Source organism: Dendrobates tinctorius, unplaced genomic scaffold (genome assembly GCF_039654945.1).
Source record: "Dendrobates tinctorius isolate UK_male_01 unplaced genomic scaffold, ASM3965494v1 ptg000098l, whole genome shotgun sequence".
NCBI classification, from domain to species: Eukaryota; Metazoa; Chordata; class Amphibia; order Anura; family Dendrobatidae; genus Dendrobates; species Dendrobates tinctorius.
In genome coordinates, this window is record NW_027361766.1 from 12,390,628 (window position 1) to 12,412,336 (window position 21,709).

Sequence of the window (21,709 nt, forward strand, 5' to 3'; positions counted from 1 at the left end):
TACTTTCCTGTTGTCCTGCTCTATGGGACTGCAGGCTCACGAATCTTCATATTGTGCACACTGTGTGTTGTGAGAATGCTCCGGTGTCAGGAGAGGAGGGGACGTGACTGTAAGTATGCGACTGGCAAATATGCGGTCACGTTCCAACTAGACTGTATCCATTCTACCTCAATGCAAGTGTACTGAGCAAGGCCTGATACAGTCTAGTCAGAATGTGGCCGGAAGCATGCAAATCACATACTTGCGCTCACATGACCGCTCACATGACTGTCACATGTTCACAGCGCGCAGCGTGCGCTCTGTAAGGATTCACAAGTCTGCAGTCACATAGATTGACTGCGGACTGTAGTTTAAGACTTGTCAACCCCTTTAATATTGACAACATTGCCCCAATAAAGCCACAATGCCCCTGGCTATGCATAATATTTTTAATTCTCCTATACATGCCACAATGTAGCTCCTATTTAGTCATCCATTCCTTTATAAGAGTGACAAAAGTAGAGTGACCAGTAAATAAACTTACATTATGAGGCTTTCCATTAGGGGAACACCTGGTATATTTCCTGTTGTAGCATTTATGACCATCCTAGTGGGAGATCATCTGCCTAGGTCTCCCTTTCTTGTCCTATGCAGGGAGCTTCCATAAGGAACCGTTCAGAGTCTGGAGGACTTGGGTCAGCACATCCTCCAGAGCGGTCATTCTAGAGGAATCATGTGGGAGTCCAGAGCTTATTATTCCAATCTGCTGAAGAATTAAAGGTTATTTAGTTGAAACAACCCCTTTAATCCTGCTCTTGCATTTGTATTGGGCTGATTTTGACACAAACACAATATGGTGCAGATGTGCGGTGACACATATGGCTGCAACACAGAGAATGCGAGCAGCTGGAGGCTTTCTAGCTGTGACTGTATAATATCCACGTTCAGCAGAGCTTATGATAGCAGCAGACAGAACAATGGTCTTACTGGATAGCGCCTGATCGCTGGCCGTGGTGCTGATCGCAGCGCACACATACCGTACAGGCCGTAGCATTTACCTAGGGGGTCCCCACTGTAGGGGGCTCATGTCACGTGATAAGTGATGGCAAACTGGCCACAAAAGCTTATTACAGCCACCCCTCATCCACTGTCACATCCCTAGCTGAAAAACTAGACAGGAGAAAGAACTGGGCAGCAATCAGAAAGGTAAGAATACTAATGTGTTCAGCACTTGGGGGTTTATTAGAATATGAAGCACAACATTTATTACAAAAAATGAAATTACAAAACATGTTGAGCTCCAGGAAAGTAAAGTGAGAACAATTCCATCAGCTGCATGAATGAGAGAGATCCCCAGGAGTCAGAAGATGGGAACACATGCAGGTGTGTGTATCTCTGTATATATGCATGTGTGTGTACAGTATGTATCTCTGTGTGTGTGTGTGACAGTATGTATCTATGTATGTATGTGCATGTATCTCTGTATATATGCATGTGTATGTACAGTATGTATTGCTGTGTGTATGTGTGTGACAGTATGTATCTATGTATGTATGTGCATGTATCTCTGTATATATGCATGTGTATGTACAGTATGTATCTCTGTGTGTATGTGTGTGACAGTATGTATCTATGTATGCATGTATGTATGTGCATGTATCTCTGTATGTATGCATGTGTGTGGACAGTGTGTACAGTATGTATGTGTCTATGCATCTCTGTATGTACAGTACAGACCAAAAGTTTGGACACACCGTCTAATTCAAAGTCACCAGCCTCAGAAATCGCAGGTTAACAGCAGCTCAGATTAGAGACCAGGTCAATGCCACACAGAGCTGTAGCAGCAGACACATCTCTACAACAACTGTTAAGGGGAGACTTTGTGCAGCAGGCCTTCATGGTAAAATAGCTGCTAGGAAACCACTGCTAAGGACAGGCAACAAGCAGAAGAGACTTGTTTGGGCTAAAGAACACAAGGAATGGACATTAGGCCAGTGGAAATCTGTGCTTTGGTCTGATGAGTCCAAATTTGAGATCTTTGGTTCCAACCACCATGTCTTTGTGCGACGCAGAAAAGGTGAACGGATGGACTCTACATGCCTGGTTCCCACCGTGAAGCGTGGAGGAGAAGGTGTGATGGTGTGGGGGTGCTATGCTGGTGACACTGTTGGGGATTTATTCAAAATTGAAGGCATACTGAACCAGCATGGCTACCACAGCATCTTGCAGCGGCATGCTATTCCATCGGGTTTGCGTTTAGTTGGACCATCATTTATTTTTCAACAGGACAATGACCCCAAACACACCTCCAGGCTGAGTAAGGGCTATTTGACCAAGAAGGAGAGTGATGAGGTGCTGCGCCAGATGACCTGGCCTCCACAGTCACCAGACCTGAACCCAATCGAGATGGTTTGGGGTGAGCTGGACCGCAGAGTGAAGGCAAAAGGGCCAACAAGTGTTAAGCATCTCTGGGAACTCCTTCAAGACTGTTGGAAGACCATTTCTGGTGACTACCTCTTGAAGCTCATCAAGAGAATGCCAAGAGTGTGCAAAGCAGTAATCAAAGCAAAAGGTGGCTATTTTGAAGAACCTAGAATATAAGACATATTTTCAGTTGTTTCACACTTTTTGTTAATTAAATAATTCCACATGTGTTAATTCATAGTTTTGATGCCTTCAGAGTGAATCTACAATTTTCATAGTCATGAAAATAAAGAAAACTCTTTGAATGAGAAGGTGTGTCCAAACTTTTGGCCTGTACTGTATGTGTGTGTATATGCATGTAACTCTATGTATGTGTGTGTATATATGTGTGTATCTACCTGCTTGTGTCTGTGTGTATGCCTCTGTGCAGGTTTATGTATCTGTGTATACCTCTGTGTATCTACCTGTGAGTATTTCTGTGTGTGACACCGTCTCTGTGTATTTCTATGTGTGTAGCAAGCTGTGTGTACATGGCTGTGTATGGGGGGATGCTGGCACCGGGCAGCCATTATCAGGGCTCTGCAGCCTGAGCGCCCCCTGGAGGCAGAGGCCGGTACACACATGCACTGGGCGAGCTGTATACAGACGCTGCGCTGTACACAGTGACCTCCGCCCGTCTGTACAGCTCCTATGTGTTCCATTCCGCCATGTGTCGGGGCTCCGGGTGACGGGCGCTTTGTGTACACCGTCACACATGGCAGCACGAGTGGGAGCAGGGCACGCTGAGGCTTGTAGTACCACATTACCCGCCGCGCAGGTCAGCTTCAGGTGGTCGCTGGGCGCCAGCAGCGGCTCTCTGTGGGCGGGGCGTAACGCAGGGCGTGGCTAAAGGTGAGGAGAAGGCGGGAGTCTATATAAGCACAGAGCCGGCTCCCGCGGCTGGGAGACGCTAGAGACCACGGACCGTGACAGCTCGGCGGTGACGGGGGCTGAAGCAACAGGGGGAGCGGGGAGGGGAGCCGCCGGCTCTTTGGGAGGGCTGAAGGAGGAGGCCGCCGCTTCCCCTGCCCGCGCTCCTCGCAGCTTTATGGACGAGCACCTCAGCCTCCTGCACTCGCCTCCGCCGTCCTCCACCAGGCACCGCGCCAACAGCAACATCGTGAACCCGGGCTACACGGACGGGGAGCAGGAGATCATGACGGTGGTGGCGTGTGACAACCTCCTGGAGGAGACGCCGGGGCTGCGCTCCTCCGAGACCTACGAGCAGGACGAGCACGAGTGCTGCGAGCGGGTGGTCATCAACATCTCCGGGCTGCGCTTCGAGACGCAGCTGAAAACTTTAGCCCAGTTCCCCGACACGCTGCTGGGCGACCCCAAGAAGCGGATGCGCTACTTCGACCCCCTGAGGAACGAGTACTTCTTTGACCGGAACCGTCCGAGCTTCGATGCCATCCTGTACTACTACCAGTCCGGGGGCCGGATCCGCAGACCCGTCAATGTGCCCATCGACATCTTCTCCGAGGAGATCCGCTTCTACGAGCTGGGCGAGGAGGCCATGGAGAAGTTCCGAGAGGACGAGGGCTTCATCAGGGAGGAGGAGCGCCCGCTGCCCGCCAACGACTTCCAGAGACAGGTGTGGCTGCTGTTCGAGTACCCGGAGAGCTCGGGTCCTGCCCGGGGCATCGCCATCGTGTCGGTGCTGGTCATCCTCATCTCCATCGTCATCTTCTGCCTGGAGACTTTGCCCGAGTTCCGGGACGACAAGGAGTACAATGGCCCGGTGCTGCCAGCAGGGAACGGCACTGGCCCCTACCTCTCCAGCTCCTTCACCGACCCCTTCTTTGTGGTGGAGACTTTATGTATCATCTGGTTCTCCTTTGAGCTCTTGGTCAGGTTCTTCGCCTGCCCGAGCAAAGCCACCTTCTCCAAGAACATCATGAACATCATAGACATCGTGGCCATCATCCCTTACTTCATCACCCTGGGCACTGAGCTTGCTGAGCGCCAGGGCAATGGGCAGCAGGCCATGTCCTTGGCCATCCTGAGGGTGATCCGCTTGGTCAGAGTCTTTCGTATCTTCAAGCTTTCCAGACATTCCAAGGGGCTCCAGATTTTGGGTCAGACCCTCAAGGCCAGTATGAGGGAGCTGGGACTGCTCATTTTCTTCCTCTTCATCGGAGTCATCTTGTTTTCCAGCGCTGTGTACTTTGCTGAGGCTGATGACCCTTCCTCAGGTTTCAACAGCATCCCAGACGCCTTCTGGTGGGCAGTGGTCACTATGACTACTGTAGGGTACGGGGATATGCACCCAGTCACCATAGGAGGTAAAATAGTGGGCTCTCTGTGTGCCATTGCTGGAGTGCTCACCATAGCCCTACCAGTGCCTGTCATAGTCTCCAACTTCAACTACTTCTATCACAGGGAGACTGAAGGGGAAGAACAAGCCCAGTACCTCCATGTGGGCAGCTGCCAGCACTTGTCCTCAAATGAGGACCTTAAAAAGACTCGTAGTAATTCCACCCTGAGCAAATCTGAGTACATGGTCATAGAAGAAGGGGTGAGCCCTGGACCCTTCACGCAGCCCAGCTTTAAGACTGCCAATTGCACCACCAATAACCCAAACTGTGTCAATATCAAGAAGATCTTTACAGATGTGTAATAAGACGTGTAGGGGTCATGGATGTGTCCAACTCTAGAAATGTCACTACCATCAACATCAGCCTGTCCCACTTTTTAGTGTTCATTTTCTGGGAAGAAGCTCTAGGATATCACAGAGGGGCTGACCCACGGAGCCTGCACATTTCTTTATCCTCATTATTTTGGGGCGAGAGGCTAGCTACCTGTTCCCCCTTCCGAAGTGCTGCTTTTAGTAACCTCAGACTTGGAACTGGTGACTGCAGAGCATTTCATGCTTGTTTTGGATCATTGTACCTCAGTTTGGCACATTTCTTCTTTTGGGATTTACTATCATCGCACTTAGTGTAAGGACGCAATCCTTCCTTGTCTAATACTAGTCCATTGACAGGCGGTGACCACTAGAAGCCAGCTGCTGATAGATAACATAGACGTAGGCAGCAGCCACAACTGCAACAAGTGTTCCCTTTCCATACGAGTGCCAAGACCTATGGCTGGAGCTGCCCTCTGCGCTGTTGTTATGGCTGTGACAGTCAACATGTCTGAAGAAGATTAAACTGCTGGACTTGCTTTTCATCGGAAGTTACTAATTCTGACCCGAGTGATGCAGTTTCCATAGCAACGTAGGTTTCCCGAGAAACCCAGTTGTCATGGCATCCCTGTTTCCATACCAACCATCCAGATGGTTCCAACTTAACACAGACGCTGTTGTTGGGAAAACGCTCAGAGAAAGTTAATCCCAGAGAGATTTGCAGAGTAGGTATGAAGAGCTGATGCCTACCTGGAATCTAAAGAACCAATCCAACCCTACACTGTGAAGGGCACCCTAACGCTCCCAAGACAGAGATGAGGGTGTAGGCAAAGAACAAACACATTGGTGGTCCTCCATCATATCATGGGTTAGGGATGGGAAATAAAGCCCCCCCCCCAACGTATTGATATTCAGACAAAAATAAATTGTAGCATTAGAAGAAAAGCACTTTCGGAATGGAAACAAATCAGCACTTACATGACTACAGCAATGAACAAGCCTTACAAAGAGAAGAGGGGCTGGAAGTAACCAACTCGAGAAATGTAACCTGGCCGCAGACCCCTTCACCATGGGGAGCAATAGAACCAGAGAACGGTGAGTTGCTGAATGTGTAGTGGCTGACTCCGATGGGCGCACACACATCTGCTTACAGATGTAGCATGTATAGTTATATATAACTTATATCCAGGGGTCTACACTAGATATTTCAGACTGGTGGAAGTGTCGAACAATATTGGTGACAGACAGATATGGGTAGATATGTTTCTATATAGGTTGTGAGATTGATCTGATTCCCTACCTTGTTTCCAGTGGGCTCACAATTAGTTATCTTCAGGTATCTTACTCGTGTATGTGATATAAATGTCACATGTGTTGTCCTACTTTGAGGGTTTATAGTGCAGCGTTTTTGCCTGTGACTTGCCAGGTTTACTTATCACCTATTACCTTGTTAATCACTGGGGGTCCGAATGCCGGGATAAAAGATTCTCAATCTGTCATTTGGTGTATGTGACCCAGTGGTGTGGGACACCCACCGATCAGCGTGTCGTCACCGTAGGTGATAGCTTGTTTTAATCTCATAAGCCATTTAAGTGTGCAAAAAGACGCGGTATATGGAAATAATTTAACAAATGGGTAAGTGATGTATGTGGTTAATGTGAGAGCCTATTCACATGGCAGGCACAGTTGTAGCACTTTTAATGGCAATGTAGCACAGCATACAGTGTTATTACTGATAGTAGACCATTTAATTTGTATGGGACCTCCCAACTGATGATGTCAGGGGAATGAATTGGGAATGTTGATTTATAACTTCCTATTCATTTCTCCAGGGAGATAGATACACCAACACTAGAGATCTGCAAGGAGGAATGAGGTGTCTGGCAGTGGCTTAGGCCTCTTTCACACATCAGTCGCAATCCGTCAAATTTGTAAAAAAACGGATCCGGCAATTGATGCCGCTGGATCCGTTTTTTTCTCAAAGACTTGTATTAGCAACAGATTGAGACTGATGGCCTCACGTTTCATCCATCGTTCGCCGGAACCGTTGGAAATTCTCTGTCCGGCGGCCGGACACGACGCACAAAGCAACGTTTTTTGCCTCCATCGAAAAGTCAGCGACTGATCTGTCGCCATCCGTCAGCTAGAATGGGCGACAGATCCGTCGTTCACCGTCAATGACAGAATCCGGCGACAGATTCCGTTTTTTTAACTGAGAATGCTCAGTTTACCTCTGGTCACTGATGTCAGCTGATGGGACAACTGATCCCATCATCCGACACCTACTACCACTATTTGCAGTGAGAGCAGGAGCGACGGATGGGAGTATGCATCTGCTGCTCCTGCTCTGAATATAAATCTCTATATATAAAAATAAATGTGTGTGTGTGTCACTAACCAATCACGAAGCATCTTTCATTTCACCAGAGCTATTCAAAAGAAGCTGAACTGTGATTGGTTGCTATGAGCAACAGTTTTCCTTGTAAACAATCACTAAGCATCATTTCACCAGAGCTGGTTAAAAGTAGCTGAGCTGTGATTGGTTGCTATGACCAACAGTTTTCCCACTTGACAACACCTCAACAGACACTGACATGATGGGAGAAATCTAGCATCCCTGGGAACATAAGCTTCCAGCCATTGTCTGCCCCCCTGAAAGGAGCAGAGATCACATGACAGAAATGAATCCCCTGTCCCGTGCTTATTTCCCCATCACACATCCTCCATCCCGTAGGCACATCTTTCCTCTTAAAGGGATCATTGGAATGGAAGTCAGACCAAATCCATCCATTGCTTTGGTACTGACCCCAGGGTCTCTTAAAAGGGATCATTGGTATGGAATTTAGGGCAAATCCACTCTGTGCTTTGGTACTGACCACAGGCCTTTCTTAAAGGGATCTCCGGTATGGAAGTCAGGGCAAATCCATCCAGCGCTTTAATTCTGACCCCAGGCCTCTCTTAAAGGGATCCCCGGTATGGAAGTCAGGGCAATTGCCCTCAAATGCTCTGGTACTGATCCCAGGCTCTCTTAAAGGAATCTCCGGTATGGAAGTTAGGGCAAATCCACACTGCGCTCTGGTTCTGACCCAAGTCCCCTCTTAAAGGGATCCTCGGTACGGAAGTGAGGGAAAATCCACTCTGCGCTTTGGTACTGACCCCAGGCCTCTCTTAAAGAGATCTCCGGTATGGAAGTTAGGGTAAATCCCTCAGCGCTCTGATTCTCACCTCAGGCTTCTATTAAAGGGATCATTGGTATGGAACTCAGGGCAAATCCACTCAGCAGTCTGGTTCTGACACCAGGTCTCTCTTAAAGGGATCCCCAGTATGGAAGTTAGGACCGTTCCACTCAGCGCTCTGGTTCTGACTCCAGGCTGACGGGATGATATGGGATATTAGTAGTAGTAGTCCGGTGGCTCTGGCTGACGGGATCATGTGGGATATTATGGGTAGTAGTCCGGTAGCTCTGGCTGACGGGATGAGGTGGGATATTATAGTGAGTGTGGCTATGCGGAATGGGCGGGGCTTTACACTCAGCTATATATATATATATATATATATATATATATATATATATATAGATATATTCATCATAATGTGTTATAACTAACCGTAGTCAGTTACTATGCCCGTGTAGCGCCGGGATCTTCAGCTCGTAAATAAAAAAAAAAAACGAAGTGGGTCTCCCCCTATTTTTGATAACCAGCCAGACGAAACTCACAGCTGTGGGCTGCGACCCTCAGCTGTCAGCTTCAGCAAGGCTCGTTATCAAGAATAGAGGGGTTTCCACACTTTTTAAAAAAATTATTTAAATTTAAGATAACGGCGTGGAGTCCCCCCCCCCCATTTTTGACAACCAGCCTTGCTAAAGCAGACAGCTGGGGGCTGATATTCTCAGGGTGGTAAGGGGCCATTGATATTGCCCCCCCAGCCTAAAAATAACAGCCCGCAGCTGCCCAGAAAAGGCGCATCTATTAGATGCACCAATTCTGGCGCTTTGCCCAGCTCTTCCCACTTGCCCTGTAGTGCTTGCTATTGTAAGGTGACATTAAGGTTAGTAATGGAGAGGTGTCAATAAGACACCTCTCCAATTACTAATCCTAGAGTTATTCAAGGGTTAAATAAACACACACAATAAGAATAAAGTCTTTTAATTAAATAAATAAACACAGGTTTTCCATCTTTATTGTTCTCCTAATCCAATCGAAGCCCTTGATCTCCTGAAAGAAATAAAAAAACAACAATATACCCATATCTGTCAGGCGAACAGTCAAGTCCCATGGTGTAATCTATATCTGGGGTTAAATACTTTACAACCCAGAGCAGTGCTAATGTGACCACCCCGGCTATAAAGCACTGAGGAATGAGATGCTGGGAGCGAAGGTTCAGTGACTAGCGCTGATGACACTGAAGCTCCGCCCCCTCACAGCCTGACCTGGAGTGAACTCTGAAGCGTGCGAAAATCGAAGGGAAGAGGTTACCACAGGTAATGTATGTCTCCATTCTATCTATCATTTCTATCCTTTCTCTATTTTAAAAAACGGATCCGTTGAAAACCGGAAGAAACGGATGAAAAAAACTGATGCGACGGATCCATTTTTTCGCTGGATCCGCTGGTCAAATCCGTAGGAAAAACAGATCCGTAACATCAGATTTTTACAATCTGCGACGGATCCATCGAGCCGACGGATTGTGCCTGACGGCAAAAACCTGATGTGTGAAAGAGGCGTTAGGGTACATTTGCACTGAAATATTATCATGCATAAGTATTCTTAAAGGAGCATTCCCATTAACTTTTTCCCCCCCTTAAACTTGTGTAAATGTTAGTCAATGTGTTTATATACTCACTGACTGCCATTCTCTTCAGTATCCAGCTCTGTTTTGCTTCTTTTCTGAGTTACATGAGAGCAATCCACTTTCTATATCACAGTTCTCTCATACATAGAGGTCAGTCTGAGCCGGAAGTCTCTTTTAGGCTATGTGCGCATGTTGCATAAATTTCTGCAATGTTTCTGCATGTCTTGGCAGAAAAACGCAAGTATTTTCCACTGCGTTTTTTATGCGGTTTTTTAATGCGTTTTTCATGCGTTTTTGTAAATACATAGAGCTAAATAAAGATATATATAAAAAAAAAAAGAATTGTTATGTCATTTCCTTGTTCAACCTTTTCTTTTTCATTCTCCATTGAAGACCATAATGTCATTACATACCATGTTCAAGTATAATGTTTACACACAAAACAAATATAAGTGAATATATATGTATATATAAAACTGTATGTGTGTGTGTATCACCAACCAGTCACGAAGCATCTTTCATTTCGTCAGAGCTTCAATCGATACAGGGTAGAGGTTAAAATGCCAGCATAGAAGATATAGATGCTTGCGTTCTCAATGCGTTTCTGGTGTCTTAGTTACTATGCCTGGGTATAATAACCAACTGTGGTTAGTTATAACAAATTATAACGATTATATTGCACATAAAAACTGTGCATCTAATCCTATGCTGTGTGATACTGTCCGCTGAGCCGTGTATCTATTCCTATCCTGTGTGATACTGACTGCTGAGCCGTGTATCTAATCCTATCCTGTGTGATACTGGGCTCCCCCTACAGTCTGTGTCAGAGGGTGGTCTGTGTTGGCACAGTAATAAATTGTGTTATTTCCAGCTTTACAGACGGACGATAACACCATAGAAATGATAAGAATAATAGGCCTCAGTTACCACAACTGTCTACAAAGAAAACTGTTGCTGATAGCAACCAATCACAGCTCATTTTTCATCTTTTAAACAGCTCTGGGACAGCATGGCGAATTTTGAGTGGCGACTTTTTTGTTTCGACTTTTATGTGGCGAGGTTGGTGTATGTTTGGTGAAGTGTGTGCTGAGGGTGGTATATGTGTTGAAGCACGTGGTAGTGTGTGGCGCATTTTGTGTGTGTGTTCATATCCCCGCGTGTGGTGAGTATCCCATGTCAGGGCCCCACCTTAGCAACTCTACGGTATATACTCTTTGGCGCCATCGCTCTCATTCTTTAAGTCCCCCTTGTTCACATCTGGCAGCTGTCAATTTGCCTCCAACACTTTTCCTTTCACTTTTTCCCCATTATGTAGATGGGGCAAAATTGGTGAATTGGAGAGCGCTGGGTTAAAATTTCGCCTCAAAACATAGCCTATGACGCTCTCGGGGTCCAGACGTGTGACTGTGCAAAATTTTGTGACTGCCAGCCAGATGCCCTCATTGATAAAAGGTACATAAAGAGTTAAAGACGCATGCCCACATACACAGTCATCAGCCAATATGGGAGCATTAACATAGTGAACGCTGTAACAAAACAGCAACTGTCAGAAATCTGTGTGAAACGCAATATCTGTTTATTTTTCAAAAAAAATTTTTAAAAAATTGCGTGGGCTCCCACATAATTTTCATAACCAGCAGAGGGAAAGCTGACAGCTGAGGGCTAATGTTAATATTATGGGAATGCGCCAATAGCCATAAAGGTTACCAGGCCATTAACCCCCAAGGGTGGTTTGCACGTTAATGACCGGGCCAATTTTTACAATTCTTACCACTGTCCCTTTATGAGGTAATAACTCTGGAACACTTTCATGGATCCCGGTAATTCTGACATAGTTTTCTTGTGACATATTGTATTTCATTTTAGTGGTAAAATTTCAAAAGTGACACCATTCTAAAAACTGTACTCCTCAAGGTGCTCATAACCACATTCAAGAAGTTTATTAACCCTTCAGGTGCTTAACAGGATTTTTTTGAATGTTTTTAAAAAAATGAACATTTAACTTTTTTTTCACAAAAAAATTACTTCAGGTCCAATTTTTTTTATTTTACCAAGGGTAACAGGAGAAATTGTACTGCTAAAGTTATTTGCAATTTGTCCTGAGTACGCCGATACCTGATATGTGGAGGGGAACCACTGTTTCGGCGCATGGCAGAGCTTGGAAGGGAAGGAGCGCTGTTTGACTTTTTCAACGCAAGACTGGCTGGAATTGAGATCGGATGGCATGTCGCATTTGGAGAACCCCTGATGTGCTTAAACAGTGGAACCCCCCCCCATAAATGACACCATTTTGGAAACTAGACGCCCCCCAAGCAACTTATCTAGATGTGTGGTGAGAACTTTGAACCCCCAAGGGCTTCACATAAGTTTATATCATATAGTCGTAAAATTAAAAAATCATATTTTTTCCACAAAAATGATCTTTTCACCCCCAATTTTCCTTTTCCCAAGGGAAACAGGACCCCAAAAGTTTTTGTGCAATTTGTTCTGCGTATGCTGATACCCCATATTTGGGGTGAACCACTGTTTGGGTGCATGGCAGAGCTTGGAAGGGAAGGAGTGACGTTTGACTTTTTCAATGCAAAATTGGCTGGAATTGAGATTGGGTGCCATGTCGCGTTTGGAGAACCCCTGATGTGCCTGAACAGTGGAAGCTCCCCACAAGTGACCTCATTTTGGAAACTTATCTAGATGTGTGGTGAGCACTTTGAACCCCTAAGTGCTTCACAGAAGTTTATAACGCTCGGGCGTGAAAATAAAAAAATATTTTTTCCACAAACATGATCTTTAGTCCCCAATTTTTTTATTTTCCCAAGGGTAACAGGAAAAATTGGACCCCAAAAGTGTTTGTCCAATTTGTCCTGAGTACGCTGAAACCGCATATGTGAGAGAAAACTACTGTATGGGCACTCGTTGGGGCTCGGAAGAGAAGTGACTTTTTGGAATGCAGACTCTGATGGAATGTTCTGCGTGTGTCATGTCGCGTTTGGAGAGCCCCTGATGTGCCTAAACTGTTGAAAACCCCCACAAATGACACCATTTTGGAAACTAGACCCCCCCCTAAGGAACTTATTTAGATGTGTGGTGAGCACTTTGAACCCCCCATTGCTTCACAGAAGTTTATAACACCCGGGCATGAAAATAAAAAAATCACATTTTTTCCACAAACATGATCTTTTAGTCACCAATTTTTTTATTTTCCCAAGGGTAACAGGAGAAATTTGACCGCAAAAGTTGTCCAATTTGTCATGAGTACGCGGATTGAAAACCCCCACAAATGTCACCATTTTGGAAACTAGACCCCCAAGGAACTTATCTATATGTATGGTGAGCACTTTGAACCCCCAAATGCTTCACAGAAGTTTATAACGTAGAGCCATAAAAATAAAATCATATCTTTTTTCCACAAAAATGATAATTTTGCCCTCAATTTTTTATTTTCCCAAGGGAAACAGGAGAAATTGGACCCCAAAAGTTGTGCAATTTGTCCGGAGTAGGCTGATACCCCATATGTGGAGGTAAATCACTGTTTGGGCGCATGGCAGAGCTTGGAAAGAAAGGAGCACCGTTTGACTTTCAACGCAGAATTGGCTGGAATTGAGATCAAACGCCATGTCGCGTTTGGAGAGCTCCTGATGTGCCCAAACAGTGGAAACCCCCAATTTTAAACTCCAACCCTAACCCCAACCCTAGCCCTAACACACCCCTAACCCTAGCCTTAACCCTAATGGCAAAATGGAAATAAATACTTTTTTTAATTGTATTATTTTTTCCTAATTAAGGGTGTGATAAAGGGGGGGCTTGATTTACTATTTATGGCTGGTTTTTATGTTTGGCAGCTGTCACGCTAAAAGCAGGGTGGATTGATTTAAATCACGCCGATTTAAATCATGATTTAAATCACGATTTAAATCAAAAGATTTTTTTCTATTTAAATCGGATCGATTTAAATCATGATTTTAATCATGATTTAAATCACTGATTTAAATCAAAAGGTTTTTTTTTAATATAAATCACGATTAAAATGAGAAGTGAGAGCAGTGTGCATGTGCGCCCATAGTTACACGGACGAAACTAGGGGCAACGATCTAACGCCAGGGTGAGGGGGGGACCCCAAAGTAAGTAAAAATCTTTTTTGTTTTACTATATGGCAATAGGTAGGTGTTTAAAAGCAGCATGTCTTAATTGTATAAACTATTAATAGCCTCCACATTTTGTTCATACTGCCCCTTTAATTCCACACTTCTAGCTTGGTTTCAGTTTTGGTTTAGTTTCTTTTTTCCCTGCATTCAGTTGACATGCCCAAACTTGTTGGATAGTCAGCAGTACTTGGCTCAGGCTGTAGTAACATCAGCAGTGCTTGGCTCAGGCTGTAGTAACAATCAAACTTCATAAGTGATCTGTGTGAGCCTGCCATGGCAGCAGGTCGTAAGAGAGACCCTATTTGGGTTCATTTTGTTGAGATGCCAGCAGCAGATCTTGGAAAGAAAGGTGCAAGAGCAAAGTGCAAATACTGTCAAAAGGATATCCAAGGACTTGTTTGCCGCTTAGGAACTGCTAAAGCAGGACAACTGGTTTTCCTATTAAAAGTCCTAAATAAACAGTAGGCTTAAAGGACTGATGTATTCACTGAAGATGTTTGCTTACTTCAAACGTTAGAGATAGGCTATTGTTAAAAAGTACTTACTCTCTGTAGTTCAATTCTGAGTGTTTAATAGTGCAAATAAAAATTATTAGGTTTCATAATCAACTGTTTTAATATTTTTATTTGTGTAAAACAATTAGATTTGCAAAAAGACAAAGTTTTGCTTGTGTACAACTTGATTAAAAAATCTGATTTAAATCAAATGATTTAAATCAAAAAAATCTGATTTAAATCAAAAAAATCTGATTTTTTTGATTTTTTTAAAAAAATCAAGATTTTTATCCACCCTGGCTAAAAGTCACTTTTTATTGTAAAAATAGTTTTTGCATCACCACATTTTGAGAGCTATAATTTTTCCATATTTTGGCCGCTGTATGGCGGCTCGTTTTTTGTGGGACAAGATGACGTGTTCAGCATTACCATGTTTATATTCGCCTTTTTGGTCTCGTGTTATTGCACTTTTTTATCGGCGGTATGATAAAGCATTGTTTTTTTTGTTTTTTTTTTTTTTTTTTAAGGGGTTCACTAAAGGTTAACTAGTGGGACAGTTTTATAGTGCGGGTCGTTACGGACGCGGCGATACTAAATATGTGTATTTTTATTGTTTTGTTTTTTTTTATTTACAAAAAAAAATTGAGGGAATTTTTTTTATTTTTTTAGGATTTTTAAAAAAAATTATTTTTACATGATTTTTTTTTTTTAACTTTATTATATTGTGCCAGGGGAAGACATCACTGTATAGTGTCAGATCGCTGATCTGACACTTTACAGTGCAGAGTGTCAGATCAGCGATCTAACAGGCACTGCAGGAGGCTTTCTCAGCGCCTGCTGTCAGCAGGCACTGAGAAAGCTGCCTCCCTGCAGGACCCCGAAGGCCTGCAGGGAGGAGGCCCTTGGAGCAACACGAGCACATCGTGTTGCTGCGAGGGTCTTGGGGAAGTACGTAGGGAGCCCCCTCCCTGCACGATTCTTCCCTATGCCCCCGGTACACTGCGATCATATTTGATCGCAGTGTTCCGGGGGTTAATGTGGCGGTCCGTGACCGCTCCTGGCAGATAGTGTCAGCTGACACCCGGCTGGGGTCAGCGGCGCTCCCCCCGTGAGTGCTGCTGAACAACTATGACGTACTATTCCGTCCTTGGGAATTAAATCCCAGGACACATGGATGGGATAGTACCCCTTATATGGCAGAAAGGGGTTAATATCAGCTCACAGCTGTTTGCTTAGCCTTACTTGCTAGTTTACAGGGGAACCCAAGAAAAAAATTGACATGGGGTCCCTCTATAAAATCGAACCAGCAAAGGCTAGGCAGACAGCTACGGGCTGATATTAATAGATTGGGAAGGGGCCATGGATATTGGCACCCCCCAGGCTAAAAACATCAGCTCTCAGACGCCCCAGAAATGGCGCAGCAATAGATGCACCAATTCTGGCACTTAGCCTTGCTCTTTCCACTTGCCCTGTAGCAGTGGCAAATGGGGTTCATATTTGTGGGGTTGATGTCACCTTTGTATAGTCAGGTGACATCAAGCTGACAGGTTAGTAATAGGAGGCGTCTATAAGACACCTATCCTATAGTTACATGGTAAATAAAGACATAATCACACAGACGCCTTTATTGAATCTAAATCTACCATACTGATGCACTCGTCTCCTGCAAACAATCAAAAAATAATAAACCAACATATAATACTATCCTGTCCGACGTAGTCCATTTAATACCGAGTGACCCACGGCGATCTCGCATGTAGAACAGTCACATCAGGAGATGTGACTGCTCTCCCCGGCCTCCGGTGGAACACTGCGGGAGCAATTACCTCCTGTCAGTGTATCACTGCGCTGCCGTGACAGTTCACCGGAGTTCATCAGCTCTGGTGCTCTCACAACACCGCTGCGTGATAATTTTCTCACGCAGCAGTGCCGCAAGTGAGAGCCTCGGAGCTGATCAGTTGATGAATGCCGGTGAACTTTCACGGTGGCTCAGTGATACACTGCAGGAGTGATTACCTCCTGTCAGTGTATCACCGAAGGCTGGGTGAGATCGACGTAGGTTTATTATTTTTTGATTGTTTGCAGGAGAAGCGAGCATCGGGGATCAGGTGTTCGGTGAGTATGTATATTGTATGTGAATAGAGTATGTATGTAATTATGTAAATGCTTTGATTTTTTTTTTTTTTGCAAATGAACACAGGCGCCGGATGATGAGACTATTCTCCGATCATCGGCTCATGCGGTCTCTGTTATATGTGACAAAAGACGTAGCTGGATGGGAGTAGTAGTTCCATCAGATGATGCCACACACAGAGAGACGCACACATTCTCCGCCCACACACACATTCTCCGCCCACACACTCTTCTTCCTTCTGACATAATTTCCTTTCACAGAGTTTTTGGCAGTAAATCTGCAGCAAATATGCAGTAGATACACAGAAAAGATGCAAACCTTTTTACACCTGCATTTTTGCTGCAGATTTGACTGGCTCAATTGAAGTCAATGAATCAAAAACTCTGCAGAAACGCAAAAAGAATTGACATGCTGCAAAAACGGACGGAAATTTATGGATCATGTGCACAACACTTCAGGATTGTCATTGCATTACCTTGCTTTAGTATTCCATTGTGTTTTTGGACCATTTACGTGCGGAAAAAAAAAAGCAAAAACGCATTGTGTGCACATAGCCTTATAGTGTAAGCTTACGGAGTCTCGTTCTGTTGCTCTATAGACACATTGTAAATGCCACTTCCACAGAGCACTGTGATTTGGAGTGTCTGAGTTGTCGTTACGTGAATTAAGAGGAACAGAACACTGCTGGATACCCGACAAGATGGAAATCTGTGAGTATATTAACACACTGACGCTACACTACACTTTCACTGAGGTTTATGAAGAAAGTTAATGGGAGTGCTTCTTCACAATAATCTTTCCATGGAAACAGGCTGCCAATGATTGAGCTAAATGCTTGTTCATCAGGTAAGAAAAATCCTCTGAGCAGTGCAAAAGATCCTCATTCTCAGCAGTGCATCATCCTGTGTAAACAGGACTCGAGGACTAAGGCGGCCTATGTGCACTGAGCTGTCTGGTACAGATCTCGCAGTGCACATCGATTACTCTTGTCTGCCTGTGTAAATATCCTATTTAACAACTGCTGATAGGGAAAAGTTCACCTATCAACGGTCGTTTAGTGCCACCGTTGAGAAAACTTGCAGAGATGTTTTCATCATGGAAAATTATCTTTCAGATTTAATTCATGCATAGCCTTAACCCCTTAACGGCCGCCGATACGCCTTTTAACGGCGGTAGTTAAGGGTACTTAAAAACGTGTATAGCGCCCCCCAGAGTCGGATTCTCTCCGGGATCTCGGCTGCCGGGGGTAGCCGAGACCCCAGAGAAATGATTTGGTTCGGTTTTTACCTACCCCTCTTTTGCGATCGCCGTTATTAACCGTTATTCATTCAATATACATTTTCTCATCACTGTGATAAACCCTATCACAGTGATCAAAATAAAAAAAAAAAATTGTAAATAAACCCCCCCCCCCCCTTTATCACTCCCTTAGATAGGGAAATATAATGAAATAAAAAAAATATTTTCATTTTTCCATTAGGGTTAGAATTAGGGTTTAGGGTTGGAATTAGGGTTAAGGCCCCGTCACACTAAGCGACTTACCAGCGATCCCGACACCGATATCAAGGTGTCAGGATCGCTGGTAAGTCGGTATGTGATCGCTGGTGAGCTGTCACACAGACAGCTTCACCAGCGATCAGCACAGCGATGCCGAGCACCCGGCATCGCTGGCCATCCTGTAAAAAATAGAATCAAAATAAAAAATAGTTATTCTCACCTTCCGACGTCCTGTTCAGCCATCCCGCCTCTCTCCACGCTCCGATCCCAGTGATCCTTTGCACGAATGACCGCGAGATGTCACAGTCTCGCGGGATAACAAAGTCTCACGGTCATTCGTGCAAAGGATCACTGGGACCGGAGCATGGAGAGAGGCGGGATGGCTGAACGCGACGTCGGAAGGTGAGAATAACTATATTTTTTATTTTTTTTATTTTTTACACCTGATCGCTGGTCTCCCGCCTGTCACACACAGCGATGCGTGCTGGCCAGCGGGAGACCAGCGACCAAAGAAATGTCCAGAGATTTCTTGCAGCGATCAGTGATACCGGCAGGGGGGCCGCTCGCCGATCGCTGTCACACACAGCGATCTCGCTGGTACGTCACAAAAGTTGTGACTCAGCAGCAATCTCGCTACCGAGATTGCTTAGTGAGACGGGGCCTTAAGGGTTGGGATTACCGTTAAGGATTAGGGTTGGGATTAGGGTTAGGAGTGTGTTGAGGTTAGGGTTGGAGCTAGAATTGAGGGGTTTCCACGATTTAGGTACATCAGGGGGTCTCCAAACGACATGGCGCCACCATTGATTCCAACCAATTTTGCGTTCAAAAAGTCAAATGGTGTTCCCTCCCTTCCAAGCCCAGGCGTGTGCCCAAACAGTGGTTTACTCCAACATATGGGGCATCAGCGTACTCAGGACAAATTGCACACCAACTCTGGGGCTCTAATATCTCCTGTTACCCTTGGGAAAATAAAAAATTGGGGGCAAAAAAAAAAATCACTTTTGTGGAAAAAAAATATTTTATTTTCACGGCTCTGCGTTGTAAACTTCTGTGAAGCACTTTGAACCCACATCTAGATAAACTCCTTCGGGGATCTAGTTTCCAAAATGGGTTCACTTGGGAGTTTCTACTGTTTAGGCACATCAGGGGCTCTGCAAACGCAACATGACGCCTGCAGAACATTCCATCAAAGTCTGCATTCCAAAATGGCGCTCCTTCCCTTCCGAGCTCTCCCGTGCGCCCAAACAGTGGTTCCCCCCCACATATGGGGTATCGGTGTACTTAGGACAAATTGCACAACAACTTTTGTGGTCCAATTTCTCCTGTTAGCCTTGTGAAAATAAAAAATAGCGAACTAAGAAAATCATTTTTGAGTAAAAAAAAAAAATGATTTTTTATTTTCACTACTCTGCGTTATAAACTTCTGTGAAGCACTTGGGGGTTGAAAGTGCTCACCACACATCTAGATAAGTTCCGTAAGGAGTCTAGTTTCCAAAATGGTGTCACTTATGGAGTTTTTTCACTGTTTAGGCAAATCGGGCTTTCCAAACGCGAACTGGAGTCCAATCTCATTTCCAGCCAATTCTGCATTGAAAAAAGTCAAACGGTGCTCCTTCCCTTCTGAGCTCTGCTGTGCGCCCAAACAGTGGTTTACCCCCACCTATGGGATATGGGTGCACTCAGGACAAATTGCACAACAACTATTTTGGTCCAATTTCTCCTGTTACCCTTGTAAAAATAAAAGTTTGGTGGCGAAAAGATGTTTTTTGTGGAAAAAATATGATTTTTTAATTTTACGGCTCTATGTTATAAACTTCTGTGAAGCCCTTGAGGGTTCACAGCTCTCACCACACATGTAGATAAGTTCCTTGGGGGGGGGGGGGTCTTGTTTCCGAAATGGGGTCACTTGGGGGGGTTTCCTCTGTTTAGGTACATCAGGGGCTCTTCAAACGCGATATGGCGTCCGATCTCAATTCCAGCCAAAAAAGTCAAATGGCGCTGCCTCCCTTCCGAGCTCTGCCATGCACCCAAATAGTAGTTTACTCCCACATATAGAGTATCAGCATTCTCAGGACAAATTGCACAATAACTTTTGGGGTCCTGTTACCCTTGGGAAAATAAAAATTGGGGATGAAAAGATTTTTGTGTAAATAATGATTTATTAATTTTACGGCTCTACGTTCTAACCTTCTGTGAAGCCCTTGGGGGTTCAAAGTGCTCACCACACATTTAGATAAGTTTCTTGGGGGTTCTGGTTTCCATAATGGGGTCACATATGGGAGGTTTCCACTATTTAGGTACATCAGGGCCTCTCCAAACGCGACATGGCATCCGCTCTCATTTCCAGCCAATTTGACATTCAGAATCTCAAATGATGCTCCTTCCCTTCTGATCACTGCCGTGCGCCTAAAGATTGGTCTTCCTTCACACATGGGGTATCCGTGTACTCAGGAGAAATTGCACAACATATATTGTGATTAATTTTCTCCTGAAACCCTTGACAAAACTAAAAAAATTGTGTCCAAAGAAAAATTTTGGGGAAAAAAAGTTAAATGTTAATTTTTTCCTTCCCTATTGCTTCAATTTTTGTGAGGTACCTAAAGGATTAATAAACTTCTTGAATGTGGTTTTGGACACCTTGAGGGGTGCAGTTTTTAGAATGGTGTCACTTTTGGGTATTTTCTGTCATATTGACCCCTCAAAGTGACCTCAAATGTGAGGTGGTCCCTAAAAAAAGTGGTTTTGTAAATTTTGTTGTAAAAATGAGAAATCGCTGGTCAACCTTTTAACCCTTATAACTTCGTAACAAAAAAAAATTTTGGTTCCAAAATTGTGCTAATGTAAAGTAGACATGTGGGAAATGTTATATATTAAATATTTTTTGTGACATATCTCTCTGATTTAAGGGCATAAAAATTAAAAGTTTGAAAATTGCAAAATTTTAAATTTTCACCATATTTCCGTTTTTTCATAAATAAACGCACGTCATATCGAAAAAATTTTGCCACTAACATGAAGTAAAATATGTCACGGAAAAACATTCTCAGAATCAGCGGCATTCGTTAAAGCGTTCCAGAGTTATAACCTCATAAAGTGACAGTGGACAGAATTGTAAAAATTGGCCTGTCATTAAGCTGCAAAATAACTCTGTCACTAAGAGGTTAAAGGGAATATGTCATCATGAAAATGCAGTGCAATCTGCAGGCATCATATTATAGCACAGAAAGAGCCAAGTAAATTAATGTATAGTTTTGTAGGAAAAGAGTCAGTATGCAATGTGTTTTAGGCCTCATTCGCACTTTCGTGTTCAATCACGTACTTGAAAAGTGGTCCTGGTGCCATCAGTGTTTTGGATCAGTGTGCAATCTATGCGTCCGTTTTTTATCATCAGTGTCTGCATGGATAAAAAAATAAATTACAAATCTTCTATCCTTTGCAATAATAATGCCATCCGTGTGCTGTACATGTTTTTCGCAGACCCACTGACCTGAATTGTCCTGTCCCTTTTCATCTGATATAGGGGAAAAAAATTGCCATGGTTCTGTGAGTTTTGCACAGGCACACGATCCATGAAGAAACA

The 21,709-nt window shown here is 44.3% G+C and overlaps 1 protein-coding gene across 1 annotated transcript in view; it reads left to right on the top strand.

Annotated features, from left to right (window-relative positions):
* The first annotated feature begins 3,295 nt into the window (after nt 1–3,295).
* Nucleotides 3,296–21,709, top strand: part of LOC141099069 (potassium voltage-gated channel subfamily A member 3-like) — a 158,336-nt gene continuing 139,922 nt past the window's right edge. Inside the window, exon 1 of the mRNA XM_073587114.1 lies at nt 3,296–6,163. Within this exon, the coding sequence (XP_073443215.1) occupies nt 3,491–5,062 (1,572 nt within the window). The 5' untranslated portion in view covers nt 3,296–3,490 and the 3' untranslated portion in view covers nt 5,063–6,163. The remainder of the gene's footprint in view (nt 6,164–21,709) is intronic.